Consider the following 17447-nt stretch of genomic DNA (forward strand, 5'->3'; position numbering starts at 1 on the left):
TACCCTGACTGGATAGAACAGGGCTGGGATTTTCTTTGTATAGCATTTTCTAGGTGTGCTCAATAAAGATAAAATTATGAAAGCTATAATAATACATTAAAATATAAGAGTTTTATTTTCTGGATAAGTAAAATTGGAGAAAAATCATATTATTTCCTTGGGGCCATCTGGTAACTTCACCAAGAAAGGAGCTGTAAATGTGTCTCCAGTTGCTTTGAGCACACCTATCTCGTGCCGGTTGCTAGGAGCCAGTTATTACCAACTTGGCCAGTGAGACAGTTGAATTTCACTGGTATGTTCTGAGATTTAGTCTGATCATCTGTTGTTTCTTTAGGTATGTTCTAATAGATACATTTTCCTTCTTGTGTTTTCATTTAGTTCTTTCCAGACTATAATCGATTGATTTGTTCTATTTTTCTGTATAATTTACCAATAGTAATTTAGCCAAACAACAGGAAATTCTGCTGGAAGTCTGATCTGTAATGAATTCTGAAACCAAGCTCAGCATGTTAAAGGAAGTCGTGAGAAGGCACCCCATTTGTTCAGGTGTGCTAAGTCAGCCAAAGCAGGAGTTTTCTATTTTTATGAGCTTTTGTCCAATTTGAAGTATGTTACATTTTTTTTTTTTTTTTCTGAAGCTGGAAATGGGGAGAGACAGTCAGACAGACTCCCGCATGTGCCCGACCGGGATCCACCCGGCACGCCCACCAGGGGCGATGCTCTGCCCACCAGGGGGCGATGCTCTGCCCCTCCGGGGCGTCGCTCCGCCCCTACCAGAGCCACTCTAGCGCCTGGGGCAGAGGCCAAGGAGCCATCCCCAGTGCCCGGGCCATCTTTGCTCCAATGGAGCCTTGGCGAGGGGAAGAGAGAGACAGAGAGGAAGCGGGGGGGGGGGGGGGGGGGGTGGAGAAGCAAATGGGCACTTCTCCTATGTGCCCTGGCCGGGAATCGAACCCGGGTCCCCTGCATGCCAGGCCGACGCTCTACCGCTGAGCCAACCGGCCAGGGCCAGTATGTTACATTTTAAGACAAGAATTTGTTAGTAGCAATGCTACGCTATAAATATTCATTTTAAAAATTATTCTTAATGTAACTTAAAGATGACTTTTGGAAACAAATGGCCTAGATATACCAATAAAAGTACCTATGCAACTTGAAAAATAAAAAAGGAATATCTACTACAGATATTTTTTAATTATATATACACATACTATATTGTGTCTGTCTATTTGTATGCGCCATATAACATACGAGCCACATTGCAACCATTAATTGTGAAAGACTGGAGAAGCCACCTGGTTCATTGGGTTCATTGCCTTACTGAGCCCAATGAAAGGGCTGCGACTAATTTTCCCTGGAACATGGTTAGCTAATGTGGTTTCTTCCCTCTTGCTCTTCCGCATTCCTTTTCTTCATTGCAGTCTGGGTCATACCTCGCCTTGTGTGGTGTTCACCATTTGCCAAGCACTTTTCACTTGCTGACTCATGTCACTTTTATAGCAACACCCTTACATTTCACTTCCAAACTCCTTTTCTCTCTCTTCTCATTGAACTCTGACTTTAGATATGATCTTTCTTCTTATATTGTCATGTTTCTACTTCTAATTCTTATTTTCCAACTTCTGTCGCTGTTTCATCTCCCTGTCATTTTTTTCTCCTCTCTACAACCTTTTTTCAGTATTTTCACTTTTCCTGATATCCATTTGCTGACAGTCTTGTTGGGCAGTGAGTGTGCCAAGTGAGTGCTCAGCATTCCCCAGGCTGAGCTGCTCAATGTGGGGAGGGGGTTAGGTGACCCGACAGGCAGGCTGGGGTGCCTGGGAAGTCTAATGGACTTGGCATGCAACATTTGCAGTCAATGGGATGCATTACCAGTTGGGGTCTGGCCATAGTGAGTCAGATTGCTATTCTGATTAGCAATCTTGAAAAAGATAAAGGCCTACATTTTCTGATGAGTATTTGAGTACGTCCTTCCCTACAAAAAACCTTTCATAGCAATGCTTAAAAAATTTGAGCTTGGCCCTGGCCGGTTGGCTCAGTGGTAGAGCGTTGGCCTGGCGTGCGGAAGTCCCCGGTTCGATTCCCGGCCAGGGCACACAGGAGAAGCGCCCATCTGCTTCTCCACCCCTCCCCCTCTCCTTCCTCTCTGTCTCTCTCTTCCCCTCCCGCAGCCAAGGCTCCATTGGAGCAAAAGATGGCCCGGGCGCTGGGGATGGCTCCTTGGCCTCTGCCTCAGGCGCTCGAGTGGCTCTGGTTGGGACAGAGCGACGCCCCGGAGGGGCAGAGCATCGCCCCCTGGTGGGCATGCCGGGTGGATCCCGGTTGGGCGCATGCGGGAGTCTGTCTGACTGCCTCCCCATTTCCAGCTTCAGAAAAATACAAAAAAAAAAAAAAATCTGAGCTTGTGTCAGTTACTTGGACGGCTTGTTAAGACTGTGGAGTCCCACCCACATTGATTCATGTAGATCCCAGATGAGGATTAGAAATTTGCAATTTGGACTCGTTCTTAGGCTGTGCTGATGCTGCCTGCCCACAGACTACCGTTTAGGTAACACTGCTTTGCAGTTCTTTCCATTTTTCCAATCTCTCATTTACATAATTCTGGAGGTGCTGTCTGGGGATGGGGGTGGGGTGGGGACAGGGACTTCTGCCCAGAAGCCAAGAGTGTTCTTGGGCTGAGCAGGAAAGAATTGAGCCAGACAAGAGGTTAAAGTGGAAAAGCAGGTTTTATTGAGTAGAGCGGACAAGAAAGAAAAGCCATTGCACAAAGTAGAGGATTCTCCTCATGAGAGAAGGAAGAGAGACCCCAACCATCACTCAGGCTGAGCTTATATCTATTTGTAGTTCAGGGAAAATTGCTGGTATGGGGAAATGAGAGATTGAAAAGGCTGGGATTAACTTTAACCTTTACAGGGTACATTTCATGGCCTAGTGTTTTCCCTTTATGGTATGGGTAGACGATAAAGGATAGATGAGTAGCCATTGATCAATCTTTGCAGTAATTTTCTTTGTCTGGAAGTTCTTTTGGGATCTGCTTGCACCCCTGGTTAGCCGAGTTCCGAGTTTCGCGTCAGGCAGCAGGAAGCAGGCCCTTGACTTGACTTAACGTTGTTTGACTTCAGTTGGTTTGTCTAGTTCTCACGTCCTCTCCTGTATTAGATGCACTTCAAGGCCAGTAACCTGTATTCCTCTTTCTGTGGAAATGATCTGCAGGCAATCCCTATAAAGTGACATTTACTCATTAGATTATTTTCTTATGTCTAAATAATACAAATACCTTTATTTTATAAAACCTGTTCTGTAAATCCTTTATGATTCCAGTTGCTCTCTTCCATTTCCTCTATCAGTTGTCTACATCCTCCTCCAGCTGTAGATATGCAAAGTTGTAAAGCCAGTAGCCACAGCCACCATCACAGCTGCCTGGCCCATGCAGGTTCACATTTGATTCGGACAGATGGTAATGAAACAATGGAGCCAAGAACTGGTGGGCCATCATCTTTGTCCTAGCTTGCACCTGGCGGGCAAGAAATACACACAGTGGGAAAACACTTCCCTTTCCATTCAGGGCTCCCAAAGCCACTGACTTATCCGAGTTTCCTAGAATCAAAGTTTTCTACTTCACCAGCCTTATTCACTTCTGTTCCCCATCTCCTTCTTTCTGCACAAACTGGCTTCTCCTTCAGCACTCCACCATCTTGGCTGTTTCTCCTCTCCTCCATGTGGCCTTTCTCTGCTCTCTCCTCTAATGCTTATCTCAGGAACCGAGAAAGAGCAAGCTCCCGGTCTGCCCCATTTTATAGTGTAGAAATCAAAACCTCTAAAACAATATACAAACAAGGAAGTTTCTGATACAAAGTCATTTAGGGTGGGAGAGGCTTAGTCTTAAAACTAAGCCTTAGGGTATAACAACCCTGCCTGCTTACAGCCTGTCTCCACATCCAATGCAAACTATAAGTGAGCAAACCTATATATCATATTTACAAACTTATTTGACCAACAAAAGTGAATTTAACAATCTATGTAAAGGTTAAATGGAAAAGAGATTTGTCTCATTCAGATTTTGGTGTGTGGATTAATTTTAGGTTCCTGTATTGGATTTAGATACAGATACAGATATAGATATAGATGTATAGATAGATATAGATATATTTAGCACCAATACGTTGTAACATCCTGTGAAAAGTGAACTAGGGCTACAAAAATAAATTTAATATATGGACCCAGCACTCAATTTGCTTTGAAACTCTTTTAGGAATATTAAACAAAACAATATGACAGCAAAACAAAAAGAGAAATATTCTATTTTGGAGCCGAAATAGATGAATTAAAATAAACATCAAGTCTTGAGTAGCAATACAAATTTGAAATAGAGCATGAACTCAAGGGGAAATAATTGAATTACTATGCCAGTACCCATACAAAAGTTTTCTTTCTATGCCATATAGTTGACATTTGACACATGCCACCTTTTTGTAATTTTTTGTTGTGTGTGTCCTATCTCCTATAGTACCATTTAAGGCCCTCCAAGGTGGAGATGATATCTTCTACCTCTTCACATCACTAGCATTTAATGTAGCATAAGTATATGTTTTCAATTTACTATTGACTAAACAGGGAAAGGGAGCATACAGGACATAATCTGGTTGGCAAATAAAATGGTTATTGAATCCAGTTTTTTAAAAATTACCAGGTAATTTCCCGTCAGCCATATTAAAGACCCATGTAGGCAGTAGCATCTAAGCCCAAAGTCCAATGGCCTGCAAGAAGAAGACCTTCATTAGCATATATTGAACTTTATCAGTTCATTCAATGTGTACTATTTACTGAAAGTCCTCTCTGACCTACTCAGGGTTTTCAGCACTTACTAAATCACTTATTTCTCCTCACAACCTTCTTAGGATCTTAGGAGGGAAATAGAGCACACAATGATGAAATATCTATAATTTACCAAAGGTCACAGTAGTTGAGCCAGGATTCAAACCCAGGCGGTCTATCTACCAAGTCTATGCTCTTGCTCACTCCATCACTAGACCACCCACCACAAGGGAACACCCACCAGACTCCCTCTCTGCAACCAGGAGATACTCTCCTTGCATTCGTTCTCTTTGCAGAGTTGGACACTGACACTTCCAAATATAATGGAATGTGTGGTACACGTGGTTTTGGGCTTTACCCTGATGTAGCACTGATATGCTTCAAGTGATTCAATATTAAATAATATCAATCAGTCTTGCCTAGAGTTTCATTTTTTTTTTTTAGCTCTGGAAGGACCTTATAATATTCTTTTGTCACCCACTGCCTAGATTGTTGTGGAAGAGTGATATATTTCCTGCACAGCAGGGCAGAGATATTTGTCCAGTAAATCAAGCAGTGAATGAAGAAGTCTGGGGAGAATTCTGTATCACCTGAAATTCATGAGCAGACTTTTCTTTTTAAAAAAAATATAATTGCAGTAATAATAAAACTATGATTAATAACAGTTCTCATACATTTTCTATTTCCTCATTAAGCCCACATTACACCTGGTTATATGTACAAGGGGAAAAAATGAGTCAAATTTATATCAGCATTGACTTACAAAGGAAATCTTAACCTAGGGCAGGTTTTTTTATTTAAAATTAATCTTTGCCTGAAATAATACATGTAGAAACTGCTCTTAAACATGGCTTTTATTTGAGTAATAATGAATGTACTTAATACTATATATGTAATTGGTAGCTGAAATTGCACAGTGGAAAATAGTCAAAGACTTATTGTTTCAGTTCCGTGAAGGTGAAACATTTAAGAGGAAAAAAAAAAAATCCTTCCTGATACCAGTCTTACAATTAACACAATATATGCTGCATGGACATTACAAAACAAAATGAAAAATTGTTTTAAAGACATTTCTGATGAAGCTGTCTCCTGTCAGCCATTACTCTAGAACAAATGTTAGATGTATAAACTCAGAATTGTGCCTATGCAACCAGTCAGGATATTTATCCTACTTCTTTGCATAGTTTCAATTATATTCATGTGTTTCCATGTTATTGTTCAAGAGATTAATAAAAACTTGTTTAAAATAGTATAACTGAAGGGAAACAGTTTGTTACTAGATGACAGTGTATCTTTTCTACCTCTAAGCAATTTGGCTAGCTTTTCTTTTTATTTAATTTCCCATTTCTGCTTCTACTCCTTTTACAGATATACATCTTGGTTCAAATACTCTTTCACATTGCCCTGGACAGTGTTAGTCTTCTCTGAAGTATTTCCATGCATGTACACATAAGCATAAATATACATATTTGTAAAACAATTCATTAATACATACTGTTAATATATGTATGTGTTTGTATACATATTTATTTTTCCCATGCTCTAAGCGCAGTGAGCACTGGACAGAAGATACAATATAAATTTGTCTTATGATCATTAGTAAATCTTTCCTGTGAACATTCTCATGAACCTGCCTATTGAGATATTCTGACATCAGCATGTTCTTTATATATGATTTTGATCAAAAGCTAATACTGCTTAGGCCAGGGGTCTCTATTTAGATTTTGTCGAAGTCCATTGCTGATATGAAAGGCATCATTACCATTGCTTATACTTGGGAGAACTGACCAGTAACTTTAGGGATGGTGGCTGGAAGAAACTGACTAAATCTAATACGGGCTTTAGGAAGAGGGGTTGCTCATCCTTAGCACTGGACATGCATGTGCATAAGGACCATACCGTACCTTTCCTGTGAAATGCTTATCAGTTAAAGCTGCCATGGCTTTTTATCTCCTGGGTCTGTGTTTCTCTCTCTTTCTCTCTCTCACTCTCTCCTTTCCTCTCTCTGTAAATCAATAAATTAAATTTTAGAAAAAATTTAAAAAGTAAATCTGAATTTCCTACCTTAATTTTTTTATGGCTATCATAGGCTGGCTTGTGGGGTTTCCTTGGGAGGTACATACTTCCTTTAGCAGTCTTATATTTGGTAAAATTTGTTATAATTTATCTTTCTTAATTCTGTAGATATGAATTACCAGGAATACATGCATTAAACTTTGTTTTGAAAAATTCCCTTGGTGGTGGAGGGACTGCCTCCCTGAGAAGTGACCCACAGGTAAGCATCTAAACACTGAACCTTTTCCCTTTTGTGAGTGTTTCCCACTTTTTCTTGACATCGGCCTACAGGAACAGCATTCTGTGAAACATAATAGATGCGCTAATACTACAGAGCTCTCTCTTCAGAATGAGGAAGAAAATAGAAGTCTTTTGAATAACTTCTCAGTAAAACATCATTATCTTCATTTTAATGAGTGTGACTTTAGAGGATTTGAAAATCATAGAGCAAGAGATAAAATTTAGTATCTCAACACTTAAGAAAATCGTTCATATATGACCTGATCTTGAAGCTAAAGTGTATTTGGCACCCTATATATGTAGATTAAGGAGAGCCATTATTTGAAGTAAAGAAAGTTATTATCTTACTATCGTGGTTCAGAACATGCTGAAGCCAGATACTATGGAATTGGTTGAAATACATCTGGGTCATCTTAAGAAGGAACTAAAATCAATAATTTAACTCAGTCCACTGTATCCCTTAGCTTTAAATATTGCCGGTTATTTCATTTGTCCTTTGAATCATCTGAAACTCATGAAGTCTTCCTAAGCTACACAGTAGCCATTGGATAAAGGAAAGAATTGTAAAGTTGATAAAAAACTTTTCACATCATCAGCTATACATCTTGCATAGCCAATAACCTTATAGACATCCCTGAGGAAATTAAAATACCTGTAGTTTTATGGTGAATCACTAGCAGAAAAGAGATACTTTAGTTCCTTTATATGTTCAGTTTACTTCAATGTTCTTGTTTATTTTGCTCTGTATATGATTCTTATTATCCCCTTAATTTTTTTCTCTATCATTTCCTTGCAACTAGTGCATTTCCATATAAACATTGAAGGTTTTTTATTTGAGAACACTATATGTTTTTTACACATAACTTGCTTTTTTGTTTTGTTCTTTTTTTTTTTTTTTTGGATTTTTCTGAAGCTAGAAACGGGGAGAGACAGTCAGACAGACTCCCGCATGCGCCCGACCGGGATCCACCCGGCACGCCCACCAGGGGGCATACTCTGCCCCTCCGGGGCCTCACTCTGCCAAGACCAGAGCCACTCTAGCGCCTGGGGCAGAGGCCAAGGAGCCATCCCCAGCGCCCGGGCCATCTTTGCTCCAATGGAGCCTTGGCTGCAGGAGGGCAAGAGAGAGACAGAGAGGAAGGGGGGGGAGGGTGGAGAAGCAAATGGGCACTTCTCCTATGTGCCCTGGCCGGGAATCGAACCCGGGTCCCCAGCACGCCAGGCCGACGCTCTACCGCTGAGCCAACCGACCAGGGCCTGTTTTGTTCTTCATGTAGAATTTATCTACCAATAATATATTTTACTTGTAACTGTGTTCCCTTAGTATGTTTTTGAAATTTATTTTCATTATATCAATCTTATAAAATCTTATTTACCCATTTTATATAGAAATCACTTTATTAAAATGTATGATGTGAACATTAATAACTATAATAGAATTCTTTTTCTCACTCAGTAATTTTTTTGTTTTGTTCAACAGGGCAAAGCACTTGGACAAATGGTACTAGATTTCCAGATAAAAGATGTTCCTGATTTAAAGTCGTTTGTGGGTGGCTAAAAGAGCTTTGGCTTTGGGAAACTTATTCTGGGTACAAATACAAAATTGAATAGAAGATAAAAGAATATAGAAAATATGCATTAAAGAGAGACAAAAATACAGTGACGAAAATGATTTGACTTGGGGTGATGGGCATACAATACAATCAACAGTTCAAGTGCTATAGAGATGTTTACCTAAAACCTATGTGTTCTTATGGACCAATGTCACCCCATTAAATTTAACTTCTAAATAAAAAAAGGAAAGAAAATGTGCGTTAAAGTAAACACCAGCTTGGTGGATTGAATACCAGCATTAACAACGTGGTCACTCAAAGGTAGAAGAGAGTCAATGATTTTTAACAAGTATAAAACTATATCAAAGATGTATATGAGGCAGACAAGAGAAATAGTAGGTAGATCCTATCATTTTTGATATTCTTTTTTTCTGTCAAGCATATACTTAAAAATTTGATAAACCGTGATTTGCTTAATAATATACTCACTTTTAGAGAATCTCTCTCTGATCCCCAAATCCAAGCTAGAATAATATTATTAAATTCAAGCTTTGCTATATGACTATTTTTACATTTTAGTCCAGGGACACCATTTGACCACTTTTAATTAACTATCAATATTTTCTGTTCCATGGTAAATAGTATGGTGATGATTTTGCAGTGATATGATATAATAAACATGTGATTAAGAATGTTAATAAATTACTCTGATGAGGCTAGTTTTCCACAGTGTTTATTATTCATATGATTCCCTTATCAACACCCCACCACAACCCAAATTTAATACTAGAGATTGACATCACTGAGAGCCTATTGTTACTTAACAAATGAGGCCAGAAGAAGATCTAGCTCCTAGGAACATGCATATAAAATCAAATGTAAAGAAATACTCTGGCCTGACCAGGTGGTGGCGCAGTGGATAGAGCACCGAAATGCGATGTGGAGGACCCGGGTTCAAGACCCCGAGGTCTCCAGCTTGAGCGTGGGCTCATCTGGTTTGAGCAGGGCTCACCAGCTTGAGCCCAAGGTTGCTGGCTTGAGCAAGGGGTCACTCGGTCTGCTGTAGCCCCCTCTCCCCCATCAAGGCACATATGAGAAATCAATCGATGAACAACTAAGGAGCCGCAACAAAGAATTGATGTTTCTCATCTCTCTCCCTACCTGTTTGTCTGTCCCTATCTGTCTCTCTCTCTTTGACTCTGTCTCTGCCACAAAAAAAAAAAGAGAGAGAAATGCTCTGAATAGTAATGAAATTAAAAACTCTCACTTTTGTTTCAATTTTTACATAAGCAAGTGATCAATATATAATACAAGCATGAACTTCTTGAGGCATCTGTATGAACTTTGTCCACCCTTTAGTATATGTGCTGCTGAAGCAAGCACCTTTGTCCACCCTAAGAATCTACAGCACAAACTGAAGGAAAGCAGTACAGGCTTTTTGACTCCTAACTTCCAAAGGTTTCTAGAGCTACACTTTGTATCTGCTTTCTCCTTACCTGTCTCCGAGGAACAAAAGTCCTTACTTATTCCAAATTTAACTCTCTACCAGTAGTTTTTTTGTTTTGTTTTGTTTTAAAATGAGAGAGAGAGAGAGATAGAAGAAAGGAAAGGAGAAGCATCAACTCTTCATTGGGGCATCTTAGTTGTTCACTGATTGCTTTCTCATATGTGTCTTGATGGGGGGGCGAGGGGGAGCTCCAGCTGAGCCAATGATCCCTTGCTCAAGCCAGTGACCTTGGGCTTCAAGCCAATGACCTTGGGCTCAAGCTAGCAACCCATGCTCAAGCTGGTGAGCCCTCACTGAAGCCGATGACATAGGGGGTCGAACCTGGGTCTTCAGCATCACAGGCCGATGGTCAATCCACTGTGCCACCACCTGTTCCAATTTTTTTTTTTTTTTTGTATTTTTCTGAAGCTGGAAACGGGGAGAGACAGTCAGACAGACTCCTGCATGCGCCCGACCAGGATCCACCCGGCACGCCCACCAGGGGCGATGCTCTGCCCACTAGGGGGCGATGCTCTGCCCCTCCAGGGCATCACTCTGCTGCGACCAGAGCCACTCTAGCGCCTAGGGCAGAGGCCAAGGAGCCATCCCCAGCACCCGGGCCATCTTTGCTCCAATGGAGCCTTGGCTGCGGGAGGGGAAGAGAGAGACAGAGAAGAAGGAGGGGGGGTGGAAAATCAAATGGGCGCTTCTCCTATGCGCCCTGGCCGGGAATCGAACCCGGGTCCCCGCACCTGTTCCAATTTTTAACATCAATTATTTTACTACAACAGAGAGGTCTGCTGTTTTGGTTAGTAGGGTACCCTCACCAGGAAGTTCCCACCAATTGAGTCACCAGTAGTCCTACACTGTCCTTAGTTAGACACAAGAATCTGGGGCAGTTCAATGTCCTGCCCAAGGACACAGAGCCAGAAGCAGAATCAGGGCTGTGTCCCAGACTTCCTACTGATAGATAAAATGATTACTCAGCAGCCATGCTGAAAACAGTGCAGGCTTGAAGGAGGTGGAAGGGCACAAAACAGAACATTCTCATCCCCCACTGTAAGGTTATTCATAATTTGCTAGCTATTGTCTCTCTTAATGGCTTCCTGGCCTTTACTTTGAAGTGTAGCAAAAAGTTTACCTTTGTAGGACCAGCAGTTAAAAGCTTACATTGGGGAGGGACCTGACAATTAGAGGAGTTTAAATCACAATGGTTCTTTGTAAAAGCCTAGCCACAGGCCCAGGGGCACCAGGACCCAGCTCTTCTTGGGAGACACCTGACTCAGCTGTCCTGAAAATTTACCAAGGACACCAGATAGGACCATGCTGATTAGGCCTGTGCTACATCAGAAGAACTAGCAAAGGAGGTGTTTCTGCAGCTGAATCTCCCTCTTCCTGCTCTTTGTGAAGTCAGTTGCCAAGGCCATAAACCAAGATATGCTAATCCACCCCTAGCCCCTATATCTACTGTTCACTCCTGCAGCTTGGGGCTGACACCCTTTGTTGGTCTCAGCCCACCTGCACCAGGCATTTTTAAAATAAACTTTCCTTTTGGAACACATTAGCCTAGTGTTTTTGGTTTGGCCCATAGTGTCTGACTTTCTCCTACCTGTTGGATCTTCTTTGCCCTGGGTCCTAGCTTGATAAATTTGGTTTTTTAAACTTATGGGTTGTTTTTTGTTTGTTTGTTTGTTTGTTTCAGAGACAGAGAGAGAGTCAGAAAGAGGGATAGAAAGGGACAGACAGGAATGGAGAGAGATGAGAAGCATCAATCATCAGTTTTTTGTTGTGACACCTTAGTTGTTCATTGATTGCTTTCTCATATGTGCCTTGACTGTGGGCCTTCAGCAGACCAAGTAACCCCTTGCTCGAGCCAGTGACCTTGGGTCCAAGCTGGTGAGCTTTGCTCAAACCAGATGAGCCTGCGCTCAAGCTGGCGACCTCAAGGTCTCAAACCTGGGTCCTCCACATCCCAGTTTGATGCTCTGTCCACTGTGCTACCGCCTGCTCAGGCTAAACTTATGTTTCTAAATTATTGTCCTCCTTTAAGATTATTTTGTTGTCCTTTAATTTTTTTTTAGATTATTATATCAAGTACAGAAATAACAGTAATCTTTTTTAAAATTTTTTGTTTATTGATTTCAGAGAGATAGAAACTTGTTTCAGAGAGAGAGAAATTTGTTGTTCCACTTATTTATGCATTCACTGGTTGATTTTTAAAAGGATTTTATTTATTAGCTAGCTGTACCCGGCCACATGTTGCTGTGGCTCAGTCTGGTTAAATGGAAAAGAAAGAAAAGAGAAAGCACACATTTCTAATATGTTTAATTTCACAATGCTTGTGGGTATACAATATTTTTTGTTGTTCCATTGTCTGTGCAGATATAGAGACTGTCTGGTTTGCCGAGTCTAGAACATGCAACATATAATTGTCCATATGAGAAGCAATCTGTGTGTAGATCTAAAGCGCACAATTCTAAAGATTGGCCCTGAGCTTTGTTGATGGTGATTGCAAACGCCAATCGAATTGGGAATTGCGATCTCTTAAATTGAAATGGCATATTCGTCGGGAGTCATAGGAATGCGAGGAATGAGGACATCTTCACCTTTCAAAGGTCCTGTCAAGATTGTTCCTTCTATGATGTTGCTCATTAATTTTTTACAGCGCACAAACCCAAACACTTCATGTTTTACCATGAAATCCATCAGTGATTTCAGCTTCTGTCTGAAAACACGTGCTGTGATGTCATGCCTATCTATCGGCAATTGGCCAGGAAGTAAGAGCTGTTGTATATTGTCCCAAGCTGGATTGCATGTGAATGTAATGAATAGGTCTGGACACCCGTAGTGACGAACATACGCAATTGCATCTTGAGCATACTCATGCATATGACGTGGACTGCCTGTATGTGAGGATGGCAAAATCGTTAGTCTTCCAACATTAGTTGTATTACCGTCATTTACAACTGCATCTCGCAAATGAACGTATTCTTCAGAGTGAAGCCTGGTCTGATTCAAACGGATGAATATCAAATGTTCTATTTCGATTTTTGCATACATATCTACGATGTATTGGTGAAACAATTGACGGCATTTCAAAATGTGATTGTCTTCATTCTCTCGAATCATTAATCAGTTCATTATGCTGCATTTCATATTTGTTTCTTCACCACTGGATTTATCATCTTAACGTTAAAGTGATATCCATCGGCACCACCCCAAAAAATGATTGGATATTGCAGGGCATCATAGCATCGATGAGTTTCTGCAACTTTTGTCAATTGATTGTTTCTCCGATGAAGAACAATATCTCTAGGTTGGAATTGATCTCCGACTATAACAATTGCCACTTCGTCTATAGTTGGAGCATTGAATCTTCACACATGTTCTCCAGCAGCTGTTTTGTCAGCATGAATAACAATCCTGTGTGTATCAAATGGCATCATGTCAATTGCTGTTTTGAACAAACGCACTAAATTGTTTTTTTCATGAAGAAGCTCTTGCAGTTGAGAAACGATGGACCTTTTTATGCTGATAGAAATTCCGCAGCATGCATTCAATTCATCATTGCCATCACCGATGAAATACATTTGTAGGAATTTATGTTGACCATCTGGGAACGGAAGCAGGGAGCCAGCTTTATGATACATTTGTCCTTCACGTTGAAAGTTGGCATGAATTGAGCTGTTACGATTTCTGCACTGAAAGACGTCATTTGGAAGCATGAGTTCTATTTCCTGATGTTAGATAGGAAATGCTTTGATTCAGCGGTATATCCAGCAAGCAAAGTTTTTAATGGCTCTGATGGTTCTCCAAGTTGAGGCAGTTTAATTTTTCTGGCGGTGCAACACATTCCCTTTGTTTCTTTATTAAATTTCAGAGCCTTGCAATAAGGACACACTTCAGTCATAGTGCTGATGAGAACATGCCGGCTCAAACTATAATCATCAGTTGGGTTGTACCGGAATGCAAGGTGATTGTAATCATGTGATTGCTGAGCACGGAGTCATGTTTGACCCAGATCTGCTGTTTCTCGTTGACATCTTTCAGCCACTCTCAGCCTGTCAAGTTCATTCTGTTGAGAACAAAGTAGATCTGAAGCTGCAGAAAGTGATCGCCGTGCTCGCAACCGTGCATCAAGTCTGGCTGCATGTAAATGGATCATAAAGCAGAAACATTGAAATGGAATCATAAAATATTTAGTATAGCATGTGTTGCTTTTACGTCCAACAGATGGCGCTATTTTTCAGAAAAAGCATGTTTTTACCTGTCACAGGTGTGACATCTATATCTATATAATAGTACGTATATAAAAAAGAGCACATATTTTAATGCAATGTTGTATCAACATTTCAAAGCAATCGGTGAAGAACTTTCAGAGATTTAAGATTTTGAACAAATGAACATTTACTTTTTTATTTATATAGATTTTAGAGACAGGAGAGAGAAATAGAAGGGGGAGCAGGAAGTATCAACTCATAGTAGTTGCTTTTCATATGTGCCTTGCTTGACCACACAAGCTGAGGATTTCCAACCGGCAACCTCAGCATTCCAGATTGATGCTTCATGCACTGCACCACCATAGGTCAGGCCATTGATTGATTCTGTATGCACCTTGATAGGAATAACCCACAACTTTGGTATATTGGGGTGATATTCTAATAAAGTGACCAATAGATTATTTCTTTCTTAGTAAATATTCAATCATACGTAAACACAATTCACGTAAAACTCTATATGAAAGATATTTCTTGTTCAGATATTTCCAATACATTGTTACAAGAAGATACATTGACAAAAAATATTCATCAATGGAAATGAATTATTTCCATTTTTTTCTTACAATTATTAAAAATTAATAGGCATGTAAGCATAATTACAATATAAAATATTACAAATGTTTTTATTATGCATTTATCATACTATAGTGTATTGTTGCAATGAATAAAATGTTTCTTTTATTTACAATACTGTTTTCTTCCATTTATTTTTGTCCTCCTTTTCACTGTAAAAAGTTAAGTCTCCTTGTATTCTAACCAACTGAAATATCCAGACTGGCAGGTAAAGATAATCTTAACTGGTTTTCTTCAGTTTGTTTACATGTACTCAGGTCTGGCCCCAGGGGCACAAAGGCCCAAACTAGCTAACTCTAAGGAGGTAGGGGCAATAAAGGCTTTTGTGAAAGTTCTTCTGGAAGCAGAGGAACAAGAGCAGACTTCTTTTCCTGGAGCCTTCTAACTCGGGGCTACCTGGAGTGTTAGACTAACAGGAATCAATTACCCCCCCCCCCCCCAGGAAGATTTCTCAAGCTTTCTGGTTGGCTGGCACCTTATTAGGAGGGCCTAAATCCTACCTATTGTCTTTGGAAAGATTAAAGGATGCAGCTCCAGGCAGACAGGAATTGGGGGATTTTTTTTTTCTCAACAGTAAAATAAGAACACTGAGCAAACCAAAGCATTTACATTTACTACTATGAAACATATTGACCAAAATGAATATAGCTTACTATAAATGATTAATTTATTAATTAATGCAGCAGTAATTCTGTAGAAATTCTGTAGGCAGCAGAGCCCCAGAAAGGGGGAATGAGATGACTCAAGGTAGCTGTGGGGGCAGGGTGGGGAAGGGATTGGAGGGAGAAGGGAGAGAAACTGGAAGTGGAGACCAATTAAAGACCAAGCCCAGGGAAGAGATGAGGAGAGGAGATAAAGCACTGGAAGGGGAGATGGAGGGGCATGGGAAAAGGCTGAATGATATTTCTGGAAAAAAACTGACAAGATATAGTGACCTGGATGTATGGTGTTGGTAGGAGTGTCAAGAGGAACAAGATAGGGCCAGGAATGACTCTGAAGTTCCCTGCTGGAGCAACTGGACAACCAGTGAAACCCTCCACTGAGAGCAGGAAGGTAGGAGTAAGAATAGGTTTATTGCCTGACCTGGGTGGCGCAGTGGATAAAGTGTAGACCTGGAATGCTGAGGTCACTGGTTTAAAACCCTGGGCTTGCCTCGTCAAGACACTTATGGGAGCTGATGCTTTCTGCTCCTACTCTCTCTCTCTTTCTCTTCTCCCTCTCTAAAATGAATAAAAAAAATAAGATAAATTAAATATAGGTTTATTAGAGGAAGAAAATGAATTTAGATAATGGCTTTTCAAAATGGGGATGTTCAGTAGGTGGATAAATAGATGAAACAAGATCTCGGAGTCTGAGTGGAGTCTGGCTAAGAGATGGAGACTTGAGAGTCAGAAATGTCTGAGTGGTAGTTCAGAACTTGGGAGTGGATGAAACTGTATAGAAACAGCACAGAGAATGGGATGATGTACGGCCAGTAGTCATGGCTGTCACAGCTACCAGGCACATGCAGGTTCTATTGAATTCAGACAGATGGTAGAGAATCAACGGAGCAAAGAAATGGTGGGCCATTCCCTCATTCTAGTCTCCCAACCAGCTGGTGAGTAAATACACACAGCAGGAAAACACTTCCCCTTCCATTCAGGGCTCCCAAAGCCACTGACTTTCTCCTGGTTCTCCTAGAATCAAAGGCCCCTACCAGTTCAGTGGAGCTCACAAAGCCCCTCACCTCTTTTCCCCTTCAGTAACCCACCATCTTGGCTGCTTTCTCTCCTTTGCAACAACGTGGCCTTCTTAGCTCCTCCTTCTTCCTTCTTCTTAAAACTTTTGGCTGGACAACCCCTCCTCCAGCAAACATTAGCATAACCAAGCTGTAAGGTCGGTGGATAATGGGGGATGGTCACATGGGGAACCTAGGCCCGCGAACTTTGGCTAGGACTGCCCACAACCAAGTGCGCCAAAAGAAACTTCCCAGGAGTCCTTGGGAAAAAAGCGACTGACTGTCAGCCAGTGAGATTTCACTACGTCATATTAGCCCGACTTCCCTAGAGGACCCTTTAAATTTGCCCACGCGGCCTTTCCACGTGCGATTTTCTTGACCTCCATCTCCCAGGCCAGTGAATCTCGTCCGAGAAACGCTCTGTACTGATTAAAGCCTTTACTATTCCACACTTGGTGGCTACGCCCCTTCCTTCCTTCTTGGTGGGGAAAAATACCTTACATTTTGGTGCCAAAAACCCGGGAGAGTTTGAAGTCTGCAAGGACTGCTCCTCTTCCTGTCCCCTCCGAGAAAGAACCAGGATCTCCAACCTTCCACCCACTACGGCTCACGGTACAGTAAGTTCCCCACCTCCAACCTCCCCCCGCCTCAGTTCTTTCTTCCAAGAATCCCTGTCCAAAACCGCAGCTGCGTCAGGGACTTCTTTCCATTCCGAGTGAGTGTGGGCC

General features: G+C 41.1%; 1 protein-coding gene across 2 annotated transcripts in view; it reads left to right on the top strand.

Annotated features, from left to right (window-relative positions):
- LOC136406750 (uncharacterized) overlaps window positions 1-9382 on the top strand; it is an 80008-nt gene extending 70626 nt beyond the window's left edge. For both annotated transcript variants that reach the window (XM_066386876.1, XM_066386886.1), the window contains 2 exons: window positions 7000-7090; window positions 8591-9382. In XM_066386876.1, coding sequence (XP_066242973.1) covers window positions 7000-7090; window positions 8591-8668 — 169 coding nt within the window. In that variant the 3' untranslated portion in view covers window positions 8669-9382. The remainder of the gene's footprint in view (window positions 1-6999; window positions 7091-8590) is intronic.
- The last annotated feature ends 8065 nt before the right edge of the window (window positions 9383-17447 follow it).

The sequence above is a fragment of the Saccopteryx leptura genome, chromosome 1 (genome assembly GCF_036850995.1).
Source record: "Saccopteryx leptura isolate mSacLep1 chromosome 1, mSacLep1_pri_phased_curated, whole genome shotgun sequence".
Classification (NCBI taxonomy): domain Eukaryota; kingdom Metazoa; phylum Chordata; class Mammalia; order Chiroptera; family Emballonuridae; genus Saccopteryx; species Saccopteryx leptura.